Genomic DNA, 23,795 nt, shown 5'->3' on the forward strand with positions numbered 1-23,795 from the left:
CTAATCTGTACCGATGAATTAATAAAACAAAGCTATATTAGCACCTGGCGTAAAAAAATTAAAGAAATAATTACGATTTACGCGTTAAGCTGTTAATAATCTTTTGATTATGATTGGTCAACAGAATCCCTAGTCCAACAGTTAGGTTGGGTTTGGTTTATCCTATTTAACTCGCGTTTCGTTCGGTCATAGCTGGGCCAGATTTAGGAAAGGCCAACCAGGGCTCCACAAAAGAGACGTTGGAAAAAAATGTTTTAAATTCCGACTAGTCAACACTAGTAAACAACTTTTCTTTTGATATATCGTCATATGACCAGTGCCGATAATTTTTGAAACCTAAGAAATAATAGTAGAATGAAACCTATTGGAAAAGGAGGAGAATATTATAAAAATAAAAGGAATAATTTTTTACGGGCGATCTGTCGGGAAGGGGTTAGGGGGGTTTACTGGAGTTTTAAGGGTAAAAAACGGTTTATCTCGATTTCAAAAACAAAAATCCTATCGAAGAAAGTTAAATAGCAAAGTTGTAGGTAATAAAAAGATCTAAAACTTTTGTATTCACACATTTTTCACATAACCTCAAAATTTATGTGAAAAATTCAAAAAACCAAGTTTTTGGTTTTTAATTTTAATATCTTTTACAAAAAAAATTTTTTTTAACGAAATTTGGTGAAAACTTACCTTTCTATGTCCCAAATACGCTGTAATTTATTTGATTAAAAATATTTATTTTTTCACCTTATTTTGAATTAATATTGGTAGGGTTTGTTTTGAAACAAAATAATAACATTAGATTACACAGTTTTCTAGAAAAATCACATGTTTCTATCAAATCCGTCTTTACCGACTGATTAATTTAAAAATTTAAAACACATGGATTTTTTTTAATGTAGCCGTTACATTTAGTCAATGTAGTATCCAAATATGATGGATTTTTTTAAATACCGACATTGTTCTACGATCATGACGATATTTTTATATGATTTTTTAACACTAAAACAATCTAGTTGGTTTCACAAAAATTGTTAATTTTATTTGGAAAATAATTTGGGGCCAGGGTAACTTCCACTCCTTTGTTGCCCCAAAGCAGACCTCTATCCGGCCCTGGCTCCCCCTGAGAACACCCCCATGAAGTATCAAATGTAGAAGAAACAGAGGCTACACGCGCTCGGTGTCCCTATTTCATATATCTTTGGGACTGAACGAACTTAAAGATCGGCAACGCACTTGCGAGCCCTCTGACAATGAGTCTATGGCTCCTGTTTAAATCACAATATTTTGCCTGTCATGTTGCACTACTAATTTTATGAAATTATACATTTTGCTATCAGACTGCAACATAAATATATGCAAACACATTATGATCGTGACAACATATCAAACGAGAAGGAAGTCGGAAGTAGCTATATTCATAAATAACATTGTCATGAAAACTATGAATAATAACTCTATTTGAATGGTTCCTATCGAGACCTCTCATACAATAACTCCTTTACGATAGGACGGTCTTCTGATAGATTTAAAAGCACTGGTAATTACCACTCTCGGCTTAGAACGTATTGCTACGTTCTAAACCAACACAGTCTCCTTTCTTAGGTAGCATACCTCACTGCTTGCCCTACCAAACCCTACCAAAGGCCGAGAACAAATTTAAAACTTGCCCTCGAACCGGGAATCGAACCCGGTACCCCTCACCTAGCGGCCACATACAAAGACCGCTTGGCTATAAGGCCCTTAGATAAAAAAACACAGATTTAAAAGACACGGTCCAACTTAAAATAGATTTGGTTTCATCTAAATTGCATTAAACCAGTTCACAAATCAAAGGCGTAGAACGAAAGAGACCTGGCGAAATACACTCTGTCCACAAATGTTTGTAAGGAGCTGCATCATGAAAATAAAATTTATTTATTATGGAACATAAGATTCGGCAAAGAAGAGAGAGGGTGTAGGCCGAGAGAAAAAGTCGGCGTAAAGAACTCTCGGTACTCTTTTAAAATAACAAATCATCAAACAACACTTAGTTTAAAACAAATATCGCAAATTAATTAGAAGTAGCCTGTCTAGCACTAGTCCCAGGTCCTTTTATCAACTAGATAATCGTTAACTTTATAGTAAGCCTTTTTACACAGCTTTTCTGTACATTTCTTAAATTTATTCAAAGAGATAAAAGCTTGCATGCTTAATTTAAATTAATTAATCATAATAATAAATAATAATGTATATCAATATTATTAATGTTAGTAATTAATTAAGAGCAAGATAGCCTATTGACAGTATCATTAAAAGTAGCAGATAAGCGAGCCGTAGGTACCTATAGAAATCTTTCAGTTCTAGGATTACAAAGGAAAATTTAGCATTTGTTTTTATGATACCTTTTTGAAGTGAAACTTCTTTATCGGGGTTGGAAAAAATTTAGTGTAACATTTTTTCGTTACGCGTCACATTTTTCGGTTACGCGCAATGTTGCTTTTTGAAGTCAAACTTCTTTATCGGCGTTGGAATGAAAGTTCTTTATCGACGTATGGGAGAAATTTTGTAGCAAATCGTCACGTTTTTCGGTTACGCGCCATCTTTTTCTTGTCCTTACCACGGTTGATCCGAAGAGATTCGAAGCCATTAATAACAAAAATTATATAATAACGATAATAATGATAGTAATAATTCTATTACAATTAATGAAATTCTGTAATAATCTTAGTAGTAATATGGTAAAATGAAATAATTCTATTTGTATTCATGTCTATGATAATAAAAGCCTTTTGTTAAACTTTATTTGCCCAATTTCGTTAAGTTGCATATAGTAGATCATTTTTCGAAAAATAAGGTCATAAAGAAGTTTCACTTCTTACGTGTGTACACCCAGTACACGCACACATTTTTATTTTTTTTGAATTGCAACATTGTAAATACGAAAGATGATGAGGAAAAGTGTACAGGCGCTGGATGAAGTAACGCCTATTACTTTACTTGCGTCAGATAAGGAACTGTGTTTAAATATTATAACATTATATTCATATGAACAATATCAAGTTCCGCGCGTCAGAGAATGTATTCTTTGTTTGGTTCCCACAGTAATGTCGATCTGTTTGATTTGGGAACGAAAACACTGCTTCAATTGACTATAAATTAAAACCATTCAAAAGATTGCCTCTTCTCATTATTATTCTTGACATCTGTGTATCTCTGTGTCGTGTTTGTTAATAATAATAATTTATTTGCAAGAATATGGTACAAAATGTTAAGGTGGTACAATCGTAAATTGTTCGCATATTCTGCCACACACTATGGCGCGCAAATTTGTCTTAAGGAATTTTACATAATTAGTTAAAGTCAATTCTTATATTATCTAGTCTATTATACTATATACATACACATATAACATAGAAGTTACATACATTATGAGCCATTAAAGTCAATTCTTATATTATCAGTTCATCAGCACGTTATTATAATATATTATTACGTTTTAATTATATTATAACGATTTATGCAAATAATCATTAATATAATATTTTCTTCCAAAAGTAGTACATTAAGTCGATTTTAAAGAACTCTTCTAACTAATATTAATATTCGCTCGAACGGTGAAAGAAAGAAAACCTGGAGAAACCGGCTTTCCTTAGACCCAAAAAGTCGACGGCGTATGTCAGGCACACGAGGCAGATCACCTACTTGCGTATTAGATTGACAAATGATCATGAAACAGATTCAGAAATCTGAGGCCCAGACCTAAAAAGCTTGTAGCGCCACTGATTTATTTATTTACAAATGTGTTTTGGCAAAACATTGGCGTTCAGACGTAATGCAACGCACGCAGTTAACGTATATTTAGAACGTAACAACTCCAATTGTGATCATAAATAACATAATAAACGTCAGAATAGCTAGATTTTGCTCCAGCTTCCATTTACTAGAATTCGTTCTAGAAGTTTCCAGAAGAACTTTTATTTTTGCTCTCAATCATCATACATGTAGTCCTGGAATGCGAGACTGTGCCTAAACAACGTGTAGAAATCCTCGGAATAGTGAGGGCGAGTGGAGTATGTGTACCGAGTCATTTTTCACCACTGTTTTATTGTCACAATCTGCTAACAGGACCCAAGCTCTCTCCTTGATATCAAGAATGCAATAATGATTAAGCCCTTGCGGAAATGCGGAAACTTAAGAGGCAAATATCTGTCCATAATGTCGTTCGATACGATATAATTGTGTTTAGTATAAGTGTCTTTAGCATAGCGAATCCCAGCTGTATTGGGTCTATGCGCGGTCACTCCTTCATACGGTGGGATACTTCGTACGTAAGATATCGCGAGGAAACCGGCATTATACTAAAAAAGTGCGTACAAAGTACACATGTCAGAAGTGACTCTTCTTTGGCAAACTAATTTTTAAGTCTTGTTCATATTTATACAAATCTAAAACTTTAGATTTCTGAGACTTAGAGGGAGGGAAAAAGGAAGGTTAAAGGAATTTAACTCTCATTAAAATATTAAGTGTCCAAAATCAATACAAATAATAAATTTAATTTTTAAATGTATTTCTTCAATAATAAAAACACGTGGCATTTTAATTTACAATGCGTCATTTGAGAATTCAATTATTGAAGTTATACTTCTTTAGGCGCGTTATGAAAAATTTATGAGAGTGAAATTTTACGATGCGCGCGCACCGTGACACAAAATTCAGTATGGGCGCCGAGCGTGCGCGAGCGAGATGGGAATAAGACAATCTACAAGTAATAAGAAATAGAATATGCGTGACGTATGACCATAATGACATTTGTAGTACCTTTTAAACAAATAAAGCAGTTTTAATTATTTTTTCAAAGAAAATTAGCAATGCTTTTTCACAAAGACCTATTGTTACTTAGTTAAAAGGTTATGAAACATACCTAGTTATTAAATTAAATTAATAATATAATAAATAATAATTGTTATTAATATTAATTAATAATTGAATAATATACTAAATATTAAATATTGTTAAATTATTAACGCTATATCTATTATTAATTATTTAATATTTAAAACAAATAAAGAAAGCCAAAGAAGTATAACTTCTTACGCGCGTACGTAAGTACACTCACCATTTTTTTAATATTATTTTGCATAAAATATAAAAAACTTCATATTTCATAAATTTTCATTTTAAAAATCAATTCGTCTCAATCGCTCTCTCCCATTCGACAAAAACGCTGCACATCTTCGTGACGTATCCGTAGAAATTTTACCCTCATAAAGAAGTTTCACTTCAAAAAACATGTATAATATTTTAAAAATTAAGAGCATTGTTCAATGAAATTTAAACAGTCGCCTCGCAATGTTATCAATGTTATCAATGATGAAAATGCAATTGTATTAAGAAACAATGTTACCAGTCATAATAAAGCCTCCGAGGTCGTGTACCTACAGGTCATAATTGACCTGCTGTGAACTTATTAAAAGCAGGCCAACTTATGTCGCTCAAGGTGATGGTGACTTATTGCAATGAATTTATTTATTGATAAAATCGAAGGGAATGTTGCATGTTTCAAAAAATGCTAATATTAAATTCGCGGCAATAGCGTTCAAATGACAATAAATATTTTATTAATATCTGTCAATTTGATATAGTAGTCTTTGTATATATGTTAAATAGTGTAGAGTAGTCCTATAATGTATGTTTGGGGAGCGTTCAAGTATTACATAACGATTTTTTTTCCTTTTGTAAAACGTTACGATGCGGGGCGGGGATTAAATTACGCGTTATTGAAGTGAAACTTCTTTATCGGGGTTGGAAAAAAATTTAGTGTAACATTTTTTCGTTACGCGTCACATTTTTCCGTTACGCGCCATGTTGCTTTTTGAAGTCAAACTTCTTTATCGGCGTTGGAATGAAAGTTCTTTATCGACGTATGGGAGAAATTTTGTAGCAAATCGTCACGTTTTTCGGTTACGCGCCATCTTTTTCTTGTCCCTACCACGGTTGATCCGAAGAGATTCGAAGCCATTAATAACAAAAATATATAATAACGATAACAATGATAGTAATAATTATATTACAATTAATGAAATTCTGTAATAATCTTAGTAGTAATAAGTTATAATGAAATAATTGTATTTGTATTCATGTCTATGATAATAAAAGCCTTTTGTTAAACTTTATTTAACCAATTTCGTTAAGTTGCATATAGTAGATCATTTTTCGAAAAAAAAGGTCATAAAGAAGTTTCACTTCTTACGTGTGTACACCTAGTACACGCACAATTTTTTTATTATATTTTTTTCGACTTACACCACATAATAGTAACTAAAGAGTCACTAGATGGTCACGAAACGTTTTACTATACTTGGGTACAGTACTGTATCTGGGTACTGAAAAACGTTACGGCGAGTTACATGGGGGGAAGGGGGTTAATAATCTTCAAAAATTGTTTTACGTAATACTTGAACGCTCCCTTGCTTCTGCAGCACAAATATGGATTGAACCTATGCACCATTAGTTCAACTAAGTTCAGGAGCTCGTATTCTTTGGTGTTACGTACGACGCGTAATATTCAAGTTTCCTTTTTTTTTAAATTTATTCATATAGGTAACACAATGTACACTTATGAACGTCAAAAAAGAAATACATATTAAATGCTTCAAGGGCGTAGAACGGAAGAGAAGATCCAGCAAAAAATCTCCGCCACTCCTTTTGTTTTACACAATGTTTGTAAGGAGCTGCAACCATTACACCATGTTCCACATGACATTTTAAGTAATTAATAATAAGAAAATTAATTAAAAACAAAGATTTTTCCTCTATCTAGAGGCATGGTGAAATAGGAGCACGCACTTACATTCTCGTGGGAACAACTCGCATAAACAATTCTTCGTTCTGCTGCATTATGTTTTTGGAGTAAGATGTGAACTCGGTAGATAGCCCCCTGTTAATTATACTAAATTAAAACTTGCCAACGACTTAGACTTGACCCGTTGCTACTTATAACAAAGTATATAAGCCCCCATACCAGGAATTACGGGCCCGTTGAGAAAAATGCAAATTATCAGCGGAAATCATTAATCAAACATTCTTCGGCTGATTCAATTAAAGCGACATTATGATTCCAATAATCAACCCGAATTACATTATGACGTTCGGTTTCCTTCCACAGACTTGTGTCATACAGCTATTGAAATAGACAAGTAACTGGTAATCGTTCCACAAGTAAGCGTTTTTAAGGCAGTTTTTGCCACCAATTCGACTTAGGGTTCTTCAAGGAAAGAGCGTACCAATTCTTAAAGATCGGCAACGCATTTGCGAGACGGGCTATCGCTTAACATCTCCTATTACATTAAAAACAATTTATGGAATAGTGCATCAAGTATAGTAGCACGTATTTGGAATTTATTTTAAGAACTGACTTAAAAAAAAGGATAGTATACTTGTTTGGATTGAATGAGTTTGTCGAAGAGAATTTATTATATATTTAAAGGCACGGAGATTTTCTAAATATTATTTTAAATCTACAATCGATTTATTTCCAACACACGAATATACAATATTTACAATATTATTAACCTACATAGTAATAATAATAAAAATTGATAAAAAAAAAAGTAAATCAAACTTAAATAGTTTGGTCCCTGGCAAGTTTAATGGCAGCATTTCCTCGCTATAATGCGTTAATTTTCTATTTTTTTTATTGTATACCAATGTCGCTCCAACCTTTTAGGTCTGGGCCTCAGATTGCCTTTTGTCCTGTGATTCGGGACAAACCAAACCTGACGACGATTTCCTTCACCTACGACACCATAAGAGCCATGTTGAAACTAAGTTTTTTTTAATACGAAACTTTCATTAAAATATATCAACAACATTATCTAATATTTACTAATGATAAAGTAATATTGTTTTGTCTCAATTGTGTCAGCTGTTTCCGCAAACAGAACATTGTAGGTTCAATGTCAATCGAGTGCGTTTACACGGTATTAAATATATGTAAACGCTCACACAGACCGTAACAACTTGTAAATGCTCTTGATTAGTTTGGTGTCGTCCTCTCTCTCTCTTTGGTAGATGTCTGAGCGTCGTGGTCATCAAGGAAACATTATAACAGTGTATAGTTGAGGACGATGAGTCTTTCACTTTTTTTTTATGGCTCTGGCACGATTTGTGCATTAGCCAGCGTCAAGTATAGGATTTTGTATAATTCGTGCTTGTCTTTAGAAATTCGACAGTGTCCCCCATGTACGGTTTAAGCACTCGCCCGGTACCGCACAACCCTCCCAAAGGCCGAGAACAAATTTAAATTAAATTAAAACTTGCCCTCGAACCGGGAATCGAACCCGGTACCCCTCACCTAGCTGCCACAGTCTTTCACTTAACATAGACATTTATTACTAACAAAACACACACACATAAACACACAAAATAACAATAATCAAAGAAAAAAATATAATGAGAGATATAAAAAAATTGTTTTTTTCTCTTTCCCATTCGGTTTGTTTCAAGTGTGTAATGCGTGGCAGTGGTTGTAATTGGCCCTGGCTCAGCATTATGCTGAGGAGCAGACTGTTCCACAGCACTGGTCATTCTGCCAGAGGCCACAGCAGCTAGTTTGCGCCTCAGTCGCAAAAAAAGAAAGAAAAGGAATGTATTTAAGTCTTGTGTAAAGGTGTAAAGTAAGTAAAATTAAAAGTAAAAATATAAAAGTTATGGGCGGATTAAAAACTAGATTTCGTTGGATTTTTGTTGAGTCAGTAGATGAATCTTTAGCTTATTGAAGACTCTTTAGCGAAAGAGGGATATATATCATTTCAATACTTCATATAACCAACCTGGTTGGTGGTCACGTGATATTTTGCCTTCTGTTCCACCACGATCAGTTTCTCCAAGTTCTCATTGCCTCTGCGCATGCTAATGGATGGAAAAACTGTCTAGTGTAGTTTCTAATACGTCGTTAATTTGTAGATCAATTAGTAAAAACCATAAGTGTTAATATTTTTCTTTACTGTATCGAGTCAAGATTAATTTAAGAAGTTTAAGTTTCAGTGCAGCTATTATATTTATTTTATCTATATATATAAAAATGAAACCCTTTTTCCGCTGTCACGACATAACATGAAAACGGCTTGACCGATTTGGCCAATTCTTTTTTTATAAAATTCTTTGAAGTACGAGGATGGTACATACGGAGAGAAAAATTAAAAAAATTGAGTGGAAATGTCTTAAAACAACACTTTTCTATATTCCCATACATAATATTCGTTATAATACTTAAAAGTCAATTAATACCATATCATTAAGTTCAAGTGTTAGTGGAGGGGTTCCGGGAAGGTAAATTTTTATTTCTTGACATAATGTATTTGTTGTCTTATCAACTTTCTTTTTTTTTATCTTAGCTAGACCGGTGTCCCGAATAGCAGAATAAGTATTTTATAAAAATAAAGAATCTACTGTTAGGCGGTACGACGTTCGCCAGGCCAGCTAGTATCTAATAATTTTTTATGTCTGAAATTTTTTTTGCCACCTTTGGCTTGTTGCAATGTTCAGCTGGATTGGACCATGATGTCTGAAAAGACGGGATGTTGAAGTAAGAGAATGATGGAATAATTTTTTTTTCATTCGCTGGTTTTTTTTATATATTTTTGTGTCAAAATCAACCTTAATTTTAAACACTTCTATACTAATTTAGCACAGATGTAATACGCGGTAGATATGACTAAATGTAAAGAGTCCCATATGAACGTGTATTGTAGACTATTATTTTGTATGCACTGCGCGTGCGCAGTACTATAAATCTAAAGTTGGCATTTACTAACTGCGCTTGATTCTTATATCGTTCACATATAAAATCACTGATGATTCGGTTCGATTACTATGAAACAATAGTCGATTCATACAATGTATTTTACGAAATCAATATTCAAAAACATTTATTTATGTCTTAGAATAGTTATAAAAGAAATCACGTCGACAATACACAAAGTAACATTGATAACAAAGATAACATTAATAAACAAAGTATATGAAACAGGAAATATAAGTACGTGAATAAACAAAAAATAAAAGACAACTGAAACCTTAAACAAAAGACAAATTATACATAACAAAAAACAATTATACTAAACATATACCTAATCAAAGATGGAATACATAATATACAACAGGTTCAAACATTTAGGAAAGGAAAAAATCAATAAAAATTATTAAACACTAAGTAATACCCAATTCGTCTGTGTGTGTGATGGTGTGTGAGAGGGTGTGTATGTGGGGCTCATGATGCAGGTGGTTTTTCGCTATGGATATTCTTAATACAAAGAGTTAAGCTTTTTATTTTTGACGAATACTTAAATGATCCTAATCCTTGGGATTGATTTGCTCCAGTTCAAACGATTTGTATGACTCAAAACTTAGCGTTTAAAAAGAGTGGCGGAAAGTTTCTTGCCCGCTCTACGCCCTTGCGAACTGGTAGTAAATGTAAATTTACAATTAATTTAACTTCTTTTTTGACGTTCATAAGTGTACTTGTTTACCTATATGAATTAAGAGTTTGAGTAAGATACTGATCGTTGTAAACCAAACTGTGTTACCAAATATATATAACACATACTCGTATACATACATAATTCACAGTGAGTAGCTAAAACACAATACAACATTCATTAGTCGAGTGGTCCATTTAATTCATCAAAATGTTTTTTTTTAATCTTTTACCCATCTTCAAAATATGAAAAAAATATACCACATTTTTTTAAGGAACTGGCTACATTTTTAGTGTGTAATGTGTGTGTTGTGTTTGTAACTGGCCCTGGCTCAGCATTATGCTGTGAAGCAGACGTGTTCCACAGCGCTGATCACTCTGCCAGATACCACAAAAGTTAGAGCGCCTCAGATGCAAAATAAGAAAAATAATGTAGAAAAATAATATTAGTAAAAATTAACAGTGTAATTATAGAAGTCTATAAATAAAGTAATTGAAAGTATATGTTTCGTTACATACAAAGCCAATATAAATAAATACACATTAAGGGAGCGCTTAAGTATTACGTAACATATTTTGGGAGGGGGGGGTCCTTATAAAAAAACGGTGTAAAACGTTACGATGCGGGGCGGGGATTGAATTACGCGTTATTGTTACTAACTTTTAAGCGTTTTCGACTTAAACCACATAATAGTAACTAAAGAGTCATTAGGTGGTCACGAAACGTTTTACTATACTTGGCTACAGTACTGTACTTGGGTACTGAAAAACGTTACGGCGAGTTACATGGGGGGGGGGATCAATAACCATTAATGCATTGTTTAAATTTGGCGTAAATAAACAATGTCATGTTCGGATAATGCATAGAACAACAATAATATAATCAAACACCGCGGATAATTCAACATAAATCTGTAAAGAGTTATTTTTTTTAAATCGATTCAACCGTGAATGTAAGGAAATGTATTTAAAGTAAATGATTGTGGGTGTAACGATTGTTTTAAGGTTACGTTAAGGAAAGTACGAAGGAAACTAAACAGAAACGTCATAGATAAGGGCCAAATGTGCGATTAAAAAGAATTGATATTGATGACTGACAGTTGCAATTGTTTATTTCCTACTACGTATAAACGCGAAAGTTTGTAAGTAGGGATGTTTGTTATTCTTTCACGTAAAAACTGCTGAATGGATTTTAATGAAACTTTACAATAATATAGCTTATATATGTGAATAATACATAGGCTACAATTTATATAGATTTTGGGTGAATTGTCCACTATATCAAGTAGGAAAAAATCTACCATCTGCGAGCTATTCTGGCGTGCCAAAACCGCTAGAGTTACACATATGTAATGTATGATGGAAATGTTTATCTTAAATAGTCTTACAAAAAAGCCCGCCACGGTATATATATATATGTATGTGTAAGTCATTATAGCGTAAATAGTGAACCATTACTACAATAAAAATTAATAATTTATTTTAAATGCACATTTGGTAGTAATAAATTGATTTCTAAATGAAAAAAGATACTTTTATCGCTTCTAGTATTTGAAGTAGATAAAATATTTCTTTCACGCTACATCATTTGGACAAATATTCGAACAGACGAAGTCGCGGGCACTATCTAGTCATTAATTAAAGATTAGAGTTTATTTATAAAAGTACAAAAACAATAAAATACAATTTTTAATGTGACTAGCACTTATAGGCAAACAATACACGAAGAGATAATACAAATATAACAAAAAACAATTAAATTATGAAAACGAAAATCTATTTTAAAGTGTGAGGGAAGCTATGGATATCCAGACCCAACTCGTTTATTAGAATGCTCATTCTGGACATCGGTGAGTTTTGGCCAAAACGCGTTTTCCGTGTTATATATGTCACCGTAAAATTGTAAACATCGTTAGATTGTAATCTATCTCGCGAGATTGTAAACTGTCGAAAGATTGTGAACCTCAACGAACTGCTTACAATTTAACGTATTATTATTCGGTAGTTATATGAAATTGTTGGGAAGTAAAATTAATCTGTAATTGACCAAAGAAGTTTGAATGATAACTAAGTTAGTGTAGTACAATCTACCGAATAATAATACGTTAAATTGTAAGCAATAAGCTGAGGTTAACAATCTTTCGACAGTTTATAATCTCGCGAGATAGATTACAATCTAACGGTGTTTACAATTTTACGTTAACATATACGTTGTGTTCACAGCGAAAAATTAAAGTGTCAAAAAGTATTATACGAATCTTTGTTTATCTCGCTAAAACTCGAGAATGGCTTGACGGATTTGGCGATTTATGATCTTGAAATATTTGTGGAAGTTCAGAGAAGGTTTAAATATATAATAAGTGAGGAAAAACACTAAAAACTATTGAATTTTCCAATAAAAACTGTTCCTAGCTGGGAAATATTTGGTGTATTTTTAGGATTAAAAAAATTTTTGTTGTCATTTATTTATAGATATGATTTTTGAAGTTATATTTGTTAGTGTTAGTGAAACATGATGAGAGTAAATTTTTATGATGCGCGCGCACACCGTCACAAAAAGCGACACCCTGAAGTAATAATAACAATAATAATAATTTATTGCAAGCTATAATAAATTAAAAACGTGTGTACTTTGTTCTACTAAAATGTTGATTGATATTGATTGATGTACTAACTAAATTGTTGATTATTATATAATATTATAAAAAACTAAAATGTTGATTATTATATAATATAATAAAAAACTAAAATATTATATAATACACAACATTTTAGTTTTTTCTATTGTTAGTGTAGTTTTTTCTACAAACGTAGAATAAAATTTTTTTAAAAGATTTTTATCTTGTTACGTCAAAGAAGTATAACTTCTAACGCGTGTACATAAGTACACACACGTTTTTTTACTACCTTTTTATTATATACCAACATATGGAATATTTATGCTACCCTAAAGACTGTTCGCTTTACTTTAAAAAGTGCTTTTTCGATGCAATTTTTCTCTCCATTAAAACCTTCATCAGAGTTCAAGGAAATATAAAATTACTTGAATTTGTCCTGCCGTCTTTGAGTTTTGCGCTCAATAACATATTTTACGATTCATTTTTATTTATGTAGATTGAATAAAGAATAAAATAAATGAAAACTGACAGGAAAAAATTGTCTAAAATCTATAAATAATAAATCACTGGCGCTACAACTTTTTACTTCTTAAAATACTTTTTGGGTCTAAGGAAAGCTGGTTCGCTCACGATGTTTTTTCTTTAACGTTCGAGCGAATGTTTAATGCGCACTTAGAAAGTCCGTTGGTGCACAGCCGGGGATCGAACCTACGACCTCAGGGATGAGAGTTGCACTACTATATATTTCTAGGCGTCGCAAATGCGTTCTATTTTTACCGCCATCGTGGGTTGGCAACAAAAATAAATAACCATTGAAGTATTTCCGAACCAATTCGACTTAGAGTCCTTCAAGAAAAGAGCGTACCAAATCTTAAAAGGCCGGAAACGCGCTCGCGAGCCATCTGGCATTTGAAAGTGTCCATGGGTGGTATCACTTAACATCAGGTGAGCCTCCTGTCCATTTGCGTCCATTAAAAAATTACACATAAAAGCAAGAAATTTACAGTTAAAAGAGAAAAAAGGCTAACTCGTTACCACGCTAACAAATTATCCCGTTGATATTTACGCTAAGTAAAAAAATAAAAAGTGTGGGAGCGCGGAAGAGCACATACGCCGACGCTAGCCTCTGTTGGTTAAATCTCAATATCACCAAATCCTAAACAGGACACAATAAAAATCGATTATTCAGCTATTTCCGATTTTCGCGCAAGGCCTTCCGCTAATATCGTAACTTGAAAATGCCGTAAATGTCATAAGGAAACGAATTTATTTGTTTAAAAGGTCAACGACCCGTGTTCACTTATAGCTGTGTAAAACCTCAGTCATATTAAATATATACTTGTAATATATGGTTTTAAATGCGTTTATGGAGTCTTATTTGAAAAATATGTAAATGCCGTTTCCACGTTTACAAGGAATTTTGTCTCTTTTAGCTTTTGAATCCCTAGAATTTAAAAGCGATTTGAATTTGGAATGCCAGTGTTTAATGTTTAAATCACCAAAAAGATCGCATATGAATAGGTATGAAAATAATAATTGATTTAAGAAACAATAAATAAAAACGCGCCAAACGCATTCTTTTGTTTATTATTGTCTATTTTATATACTTCAACTGTGAAGGGCTGTATAGACCTAACTAAATTCAAAATGGCGCCATTTTGACAACTCAAAGCAAGTCCACTACAACAATTGACCCTCGGTCCCAATGGGCTTAACGTACTAAAATAATTAACGATAACTGTACGCGCCAAGGCTGTACATTTTGCTCATTCATGCTTTCTTAGTTTTCGAAGTTACGTCCCGACAGTATAGCCAGACGTAGGCACTCTCTTCGACTGTTACATAGCAATTAACATTTCATTATTTCGCTTATATTCTATTGTTGTGAGCGAAACGTTAATAAAGAGTTAAAAAAAAAACATGTGTCCAATTCACACGTGGTAGAAGTGAAACCTTCAAAAACAAAGTTTTTATAATTAAAATATGTAAATTAGACTTTTTCTCTATCTAAATGTAAGATCTTTTCTTTTAAAAAAAATATATTTTAAAGTTAAATTTTTATTTATAACTTTAATATCAATCTTTAATTTGGTAAAAACTAAAATAATAATAGTTTGAAATAAATTCACAAGATCCAACATGGGAGAAAATGAGATAGGAAGCATTATACAGTGTATAAACTTTTAATTAAGTGTAGTACGATGTTTTCATTTCAAAAAGTTTCTATAACTAATGATTTGTAAATAAAATTGATAAATAATCTAATTTTATAATTAAACTACTTACTTGACTTACTTATTTAATTTTCATCAAATCTGTTTTTTTATTTCAGAAAATGTTCAAATACACACTAATTTAAAGTTTATACACTGTATAATGCCTCCTATCTCACTCTCTCTCACGCCAAATCCTATTAATTTATGTGTCTGTCTCTTTTTACTGTCGCTTTTTCCGTTGCATCCGGTTTGAAATCACAACGATTCTAAAGAAGTTTCACTTCAAAAAATCCTGTTTTATTTAAAGCGCCCCGATGACCCGGGAACCGTATTGTAACAATATTTGTAATTTGTATTTTATTTTAATCTATGGAAGTTTTTTTATAATCTGTGGAAGGTTGTGTCGTACACTTCATGATGGCCTAAAGGTCTAGATACCAGGCCATAAACTCAAAAAAAAAATACACTTCATGTGATGAGATGTGGGATGTTATTAAATGTTTCTAATAATAATTTTGTTCACAGACGCGCTTCCATGATGTCGCCGCGGCAGCTGATGCGAAACTCAAACATGACGCAGAAGTGGCAACGGCGCGAAATTTCAAATTTCGAATACCTCATGTTCCTTAACACTATTGCAGGTTTGTTTTTATTTATTATGGATTTTAAATAGAGTATTTATGTGTATACAGGAACGTTTTTAATAAAATTTGTATGGAAAAATCTATTTGTTGGAGCTGTCAAACTAATAGTTCTTGAAGCCTCACGTGGCCCGGTGACCTAATGAAGCTTGGTTAACATTTTGAATTGATTTAATAATATTAAGTAGGCAATATAAATATTTTTTTTAAGTTATACTTCTTAATTTGAAAAATTTTGAGAGTAAATTTTTACGATGTGCGCGCACACCGTCACAAAAAACCGACACCCTGAAGTTAGCTATAGTCAACATTTTAGTTTTAAGGTAGTTTTTTCCACAAACGTAGAATAAAATTTTGAAATGATTTTTAGCTTTTTACGCCAAAGAAATATAACTAACGCGTCTACATAAGTACACACACGTAGTTTATACAATATTTTATATACATTGATTTGATTATATGTCAAGACCTACTTAGAACAAAAAAACTACTATATTAAAATAATGGCGCATGGTGTTATTAAACAATGCAGCAGATTAGAGAAGAGAGAGAGCGAAATTATTATGTAGATACATGGTGCATATTTACTCTTCTAATGCATTCTGGATATTTGGAATATTTAGTCTATACGAGAAGGCCAACCCGTCACCACCATTTTTAAATACAGTGTAGACTCTATGTAACGACGAACTCCCTAAAGCATCAAAATCAATTACACTCTACATAGCAATACAACCACTTTCAATAACGATAAGAATTGAGTAATAAAGTACTTTTTAAGTTGCTAGAATTATTAAAAACTGCGCAGCTGTGTACGTTCTTTTGTCGCTTTACCTAGCCCGCAATAAACTCGACTGTCGGCATCATGCATACAACAGAATATACGCAATAGCATTAAATTTATTTTATTAACCAAATAAAATTTGTTTTTATGTACATAAAAATAATCAGTAGCGCTACAATCTCTTTATATCTGGACCTAAGATTTTGGGGGCTCAAATCTTCTTTCGTGGCAAATTCTTTTGATGGGGCCCTATCAGTAAAAATCGTCCGTACTCAGTTTAATTTAAATAAACTTCGAAATTTTCAGCGTACTCAATTACACGTTGTATATGTCCCACTAATGGCCATAGGCCTCCTCTCTCTCGTCATAATGCACCATCTGAGATAGTAATCTTAATCCAAATGTTGTAAAAAGTGTGTCAATAACCAATCGACGGATTGTAATAGCCATCTGTCGATACAAGCTATCCATGGGAGGTCGTATCGGTGTCTATCTATATAGTAAAGCTCGATTTCAACAGTTAATTATTTTAACAGATTTTAACCTACACCAGTTTTTTAAATAATTAAAAAAACTGTTTGTTATGTTTTAAACATACACATGTATATTTTTATGTTATTTGTACGGTTTTATTTACTTTATTTGGTTTACATTGATTATCAAATATGAGTGAAAACTCGGTTAAATGGAAGGACAAAGAGCATTTATCCGTCGCCAAAAATTGATTGTCTTCGTAGGGTTTGGTTATTGGGATGCAGATAGGAGATCGATCGACTGTCACGGTCTGATCTCAGATTGTTTTCAATCTGAGATTGTGGATTGATTATTGGGTTCGGGTGTTAGGCGAGAGGGAATGGTTTGTAGTCCCCACGCTAGCCCAATGCGTATTGGAGACTTCACATTCATCCATAGAACATAATATCTCTTGGGCAGGGGCCCTATTGGGTCGGGGGCCTATTGGGTCGGGGGCCCGTGGCATTTTGCCAGCCCTGCCACCCTATTTTTACGCCACTACAACTATTCTAAAAACTATAAAAGATTGCCTGATCTTGAGACGTTTATCAGGCGCCTCTAACACGTAATATGCCAATTATCATTATTCAATAATTCTTAACATACCGATGGCGCGGTTAAATCAGTTCAAGTGATTCGCTATTTTTAATAAATATCGTTACGTTTTTTATTACATGTTACAGGTAGTACTGTGTTTAAAGATTCTTTCACCTTTAACCACTTTCTCAAACAAAATTTTCACTATAGAACTATAGATTCACTAACTAAAGCAGCTTGTCCTAGTGGTTTCAGCATGCGACTCTCATCCCTGAGGTTGAGGTGCTATCCCCAGTAGTGTACCAATGGTCATTCTATGTGCGCATTTCACATTGGCTCGAACGGTGAAGGAAAACATCGTGAGGAAACCGGCTTGCCTTAGACCCCAAAAGTCGACGGCGTGTGTCATTGGAGGCTGATCACCCACTTGTCTATTAGATTTACAAATGATCATGAATATCTGAGGCCCAGACCTAAAAAGGTTGTTGCGTCACTGATTTATTGTTTTTTTATTATAACTATACATTTTATTATAAATATACTATAAATTTATGTTCGTATGTATGATAAGAATTGGTACGCTTTTTGATCTTTTCTTGAATTCTAAGTCGAATTGATTCGGAAATACTTCAGTGGGCTGGTTCTGCTGGTCAATAATCTCCAAAAAATTGCGTTACGTAATACTTGAACGCTCCCATAGTAAGACGGACGTCGAGGTGATAACGGATGGAATTTAGCATACTGTCTTGACGTTATGAAACTATTAAAAAAATATCCACTTAAAATAATAAACGAAGAAAAATCTTTCTCCTCTGCTCCAAAACATTCTATAACTTGACTTTACTTGACTTAATACCCTATAATACCCTAGATGGGGCAGAGGGTGTCCACAGTGAGTCTTCATCACGTCAGTCTTGAGCCTCGTATTTGACCTCGCTCCAAGTCTTTCCGGTTCTCTTTGCCTCATCTGCAACTGTGGGCCAGGTTTGCCTGGGACGGCCACCTAGCGAATTCCAATCAAGTGCCTGCTGAGGAATATAATTGGGATTCCTTCGGAGTGTCTGGCTATATTCTATAATGGCTATAAATTTCTGTTTGTACTCTAACATTCCATTAACTAGTGCGCGTCGTATTACACACTCTTACATAATACTCTGTACATAGAGTAGAAAAGTGCAAATTGACATTTAATAACAGATATTTATGCCACTATGTCATAACACGAGAACAAGAATATATAAGCTCTAGTGACGTGATGACAAATGACGATCGTAATTGTTTTTTTTTTTTATGGCTCTGGCACGATTTGTGCATTAGCCAGCGTCAAGTATAGGATTTTTTATAATTCGTGCTTGTCTTTAGAAATTCGACCGTGTCCTCCATGTACGGTTTAGGCACTCGCCCGGTACCGCAACCCTCCCATTACCATTGATCGAAACTTCACGAGACAGTTCAAGTATTACGTCACGCATTTTTGGAGATTATTGAGCCCCCCCCCCCCCCCCAATGTTACGCGCCGTAACGTTTATATCTGTACCCAATAGTAAAACGTTTCGTGACCACCCAGTGACTCTTTATACCTAAAAGTTACCAATGTGTGGTGTAAAGTACTGGAAAGTCGAAAATAATATTAACAATAACGCGTAATTGAATCCCCGCCCCGCATCGTAACGTTATACAAAAGGACCCCCCCCCCGTAAATTCATTACGTAAGACTGGAACGCCTCCTCCAGCTTTTTCCAAATATCTCTGTCCATGTCTTTCTTTCTCTATTCGCTTCCTGCTAACGCTTGTATATCTTCTATCCACTTTTAGGGCGCCCTTTTCCCCTTCTTCCCCTTGGTCCTTTCCACATTGTCTTTAAAGTCCACCTTCTATCTCTGCATCCTATGAGGTTGGTCCAATGGCTTCAGCGTGCACTGATGACCGTAGGTGCACCAATGGGCTTTCTTTCTCCGCATTTAACATTCGCTCGAACGGTGAAGGAAAACATCGTGAGGAAACCGGCTTGCCTTAGACTTAAAAGTCGATGGCGTGTGTCACTAGAGACTTATCACCTACTTGCCTTTGATAAATGATGATGAATACAGAAATCTGGTGCAGACCTAAAAAGTTTGTAGCCCCACTGATTTATCAATTTATTTTAATTGTACTGTCAATTTTGAATCTGTTTGGTAACCACTGAGCCGTGGGGCAGCTATCTCCTTGCCCTACTTATATTCGATCAAAGGATGCTGATAATGCTCTTCCTGTCGACTTTCATGATATATCTCATTGATAGTAATCTATGCATGTGACTTATCAATTTATTAGATTATAATAGTGCGCGTGCGCTGGTACGATTACTTGTAAACAATTTGCGTACAAAGGGTAAAATCACAAAGTCAAGTCAAGTCAATTCAAATCATTTCAAATAGACCACCTAAAATGGCACTTTTGAACGTCAAATAAAAATAAATATGATTCTAGTTGCCCCTTCCAAAAGGTAGTTTCGTGTGGAGAAGAATGGGTAAGAAACTCCACACTTACTCTTCTAAAATAGGTTTACTATATTTTGTATTAGTAACACAGTATTAATACATTAGTTAATTATATGTGAAGACAATGTACTCCTAGAATAAAACTACTATACTATAAAAAAGTTAGTTTTCCTTACAAAAATCGAAACCGTAGAATATTATACAAGATGAAAGAAGGGTTTGGCAAGAATAGCGGACACAAAGGCGATTGTAATTTTTGTAAGATATACTGTATTATACGAGTATATCTTTTTATAAAAGCTTGCCAAGACTTGGCACACTCATACATTGGTACAAAAAAATTAAATAATATTTAATGTGACAAGCACTCAAGAAGACATAAACACGAAGAGACAATAAAAAATATAAAAAGTAAACCAAATCCGATTAAGTGTGAAATATCTATTTTGTTGAAGCAATCAGCTGCAATCAGCAGGTATCAGATTGACATTTTATTTAATAACATCAAAGTCAAATTAGTTCAAAACTGTTAAGTTGTTTATTTGATTTGTCATTAGATCTTCTACGTAACACACTATTACGATAGTATGTAGTAATAGTTATTTCATGGTCGTTATTATTAATATTGGAGCAATGGCGCTGCTCAGCTATCAGCTATCAGCTGCCACTATCATTTTAATTTAATAACAAAAAAAAATCAATGTTGCTAGACCTAGTAATTACCGACTATTCAATGGTCGATAATAATAATGACTCCTAGTCATTAGACATTCATGGACTACCCTTAACATTTAGGGGGATGAAAAATAGATGTTGTCCGATTCTCAGACATACCCAATATGCACACAAAATTTCATGAGAATCGGTCAAGCCGTTTCGGAGAACCACAAACACCGCGACACGAGAATTTTATATATTAGATTAATTTTTTTTGGAAGCGTCTCAGGAATTCACTTCAATTCAATTCTTATGGAGAAGGCACGATGGATATTGATCGGTAAAAATAATAATTTAAAAAATTTGACATTCGATTGTTATTTTTAATACAGCATAGACAACACAAATATGAAATTCACTTCAAAGTGTAGCGCGAACTATGACTGCATACGTCGAAATACTTTGACAACGTCATAAAGATAGTCTTATGTCAACACAAGTCTCAAATGTCAGTGCTGCCATAGATAAAAATTTCAATACAATTTCCTTGTCGACATTGCCAGAGCCATTCATGGTATTAAAATCGATGGTGACTCTATTGTTTTCAATATTCTAAGTATTTGATAATAAAGTCATTATCAGGGAATGCAGGAGGACAGGCCCCGCATACAAATGTCACTCGAAGGTTAACGATTCAAAGAGATAAATATATTAAAGCTAAACACTCCCCACTCAACCTATGGAATTATTCGAATTTCAAATGCGTAAATAATTAACCAACTACACATAGACAAAACATCGTCAAATGAGTGGCTTAGACGCGGCGAACTATACCCGGAAACGGAAGGATTCATGATGGCAATGCAAGATCAAACCATAGAGACGCATAGACAACACTCGAATCGACGAGTCGCACGCTGAAGCCACTCAAAACATCGCGTGATTAATGGACGTTATTGAGAGTGGGTACTAGGTAGTAACTTTTTTGAAGCGAATCGAAAATAACTTGTAAAAAAATAATTAATTTATCTAAAAATCCATAAATTAAGTCAAAAGACACATACCGGCCACAGATTTGTCGAACAGATAACGTAGCGTGATTGTAAATGGAGACATTTTTACAAACTAATAAAATCGAAATCTAATACTGTCTTGGAATTTAATTTCGTTGATACTATGTATTTTTGATCGAAATATAATATGTGTATTCCTGTAATTTAAGAATGACAATTAACACATAAAAACTTGACGTTTGTTTACGTGTAAGAATTGTGCGTCATTGGTGCGCCGCCATCTTGTCTAGAGATGCGTTATGGCGCGTTCTTGAAATTATGAATATTTAACCTAACAGAATTAAAAATAACAATTTATAGGTCACTAATAGATAATCAGAAATTTCTAGAAGCTTGTCAAATGGGCTACTGTTCGAATGTGTATATGGAATGTTTTATTAATGTTATTATTTTATAAATAGTAAAGAATTGCACAATATTGTACAATAACTAAACTTTAGTTTTTACTAAGACATTATATCATGTCAACTGTCAACTGTCAGTTGTCTCTGGTAAGGAATTGGCTTACACACTTGATTTTCTAGTGTAGACGCCAGAAGCAGACTGGTACAGGGGAATGTCAGGGGAATATAGGGGTTACCCATTTTAGCTGAGGTCCGCTCACCCAAACAGTCTGAGCTGAGTTGTCAAGGCCCTTCAGGGCAACAGCGAGATTCCTTTAAGTTTCAATTAAAACCCTAATTGTAACCAGTTAGGGTTACAATTAGGGTTTTAATTGATATATTTCTAGTGCATGCGTGTGTGTGTACGTTTATTTGCAAAGTAATAGGGAAATTCAGATTGATTAATTGAGCAGTGTTGGCCTAGTGGCTTTAGCGTGCGACTCTCATCCCTGTGATCGTAGGTTCGATCCCCGGCTGTGCACCAATGGACTTTCTTTCTATGTACGCATTTAACATTCGCTTGAACGGTGAAGGAAAACATCGTAAGGAAACCGGCTTGCCTTTGACCCAAAAAGTTGTGTGTCAGGCATTGAAGGCTGATAACTTACTTGCCGATTCGAACAAAATCGAAATCTGAGGCCCAGACCTAACAAGGTTGTACTAATTGATTAAATATTACCCCACATATAAAAATAGGCATGCAAATGTCATAATAATAAGAACAGTAACTTATAATTGTTGTCAAAATTTATGGTCTAAATAGTCTTCCAAACCTTGTCTTGTGGGATTGCTCCCATATTATCTCGGACATTGCTGTCTTAAGCCACTAAGAGAGCCTCCTGAATCTCTTTTCTCTTTTTTATAACTTAATAAATTTAATAATATTCGTTTTAATTTAATATTTATGTAGTTCTTTATTGATAAACAATACTTACGTTAGATATCGTGACAATACAACGCGGTCACAGCGCGATTATAATAATGATTATTTAATGGCTTATAAAACGGTGTCGATTTGTTACTTGCAATAATTTATTGAATCCTTATTTGGCTTGTGTATATTTTTTATACCAGACTGAAAAGGTCACGAACAACTTTGGGAGCCAGCAGATCAAGGGACACAAGTGGAAATTGGCATACACTCCAACGACCAACCAGGCTCTAGAAGATAAACCACTCCTTATATGGAAATTCGTTTTTACAACAAACTTCCTAGCGAAATTAGATTTATCACTAAATAAATGCAAAGCCCTCGTTAAACGTAAATTAATCAATAACACTTTTTATAAATTTGACGAATACTTGATCCTAATCCTTGGGATTGATTTGCTCCAGTTCAAACAATTTGTGTGACTCAAAACTTAGCGATTAAAAAGAGTGGCGGAAAGTTTCTTGCCCGCTCTACGCCCTTGAACCGTAGAACGGAAGAGAAGACAATAAACT

At 33.8% G+C, this 23,795-nt stretch overlaps 2 protein-coding genes across 6 annotated transcripts in view; one reads left to right on the top strand and one right to left on the bottom strand.

The window, feature by feature from the left end:
- LOC125061672 (neurobeachin) overlaps nt 1-23,795 on the top strand; it is a 538,892-nt gene that overhangs the window by 488,300 nt on the left and 26,797 nt on the right. For all 5 annotated transcript variants that reach the window (XM_047667198.1, XM_047667201.1, XM_047667202.1 and 2 more), the window contains one exon: nt 15,810-15,925. In XM_047667198.1, coding sequence (XP_047523154.1) covers nt 15,810-15,925 — 116 coding nt within the window. The remainder of the gene's footprint in view (nt 1-15,809; nt 15,926-23,795) is intronic.
- LOC125061673 (facilitated trehalose transporter Tret1-2 homolog) overlaps nt 1-23,795 on the bottom strand; it is a 59,111-nt gene that overhangs the window by 30,810 nt on the left and 4,506 nt on the right. The gene's annotated exons all lie outside the window — the stretch shown is intronic.

Source organism: Pieris napi, chromosome 24 (assembly GCF_905475465.1).
Source record: "Pieris napi chromosome 24, ilPieNapi1.2, whole genome shotgun sequence".
NCBI lineage: Eukaryota > Metazoa > Arthropoda > Insecta > Lepidoptera > Pieridae > Pieris > Pieris napi.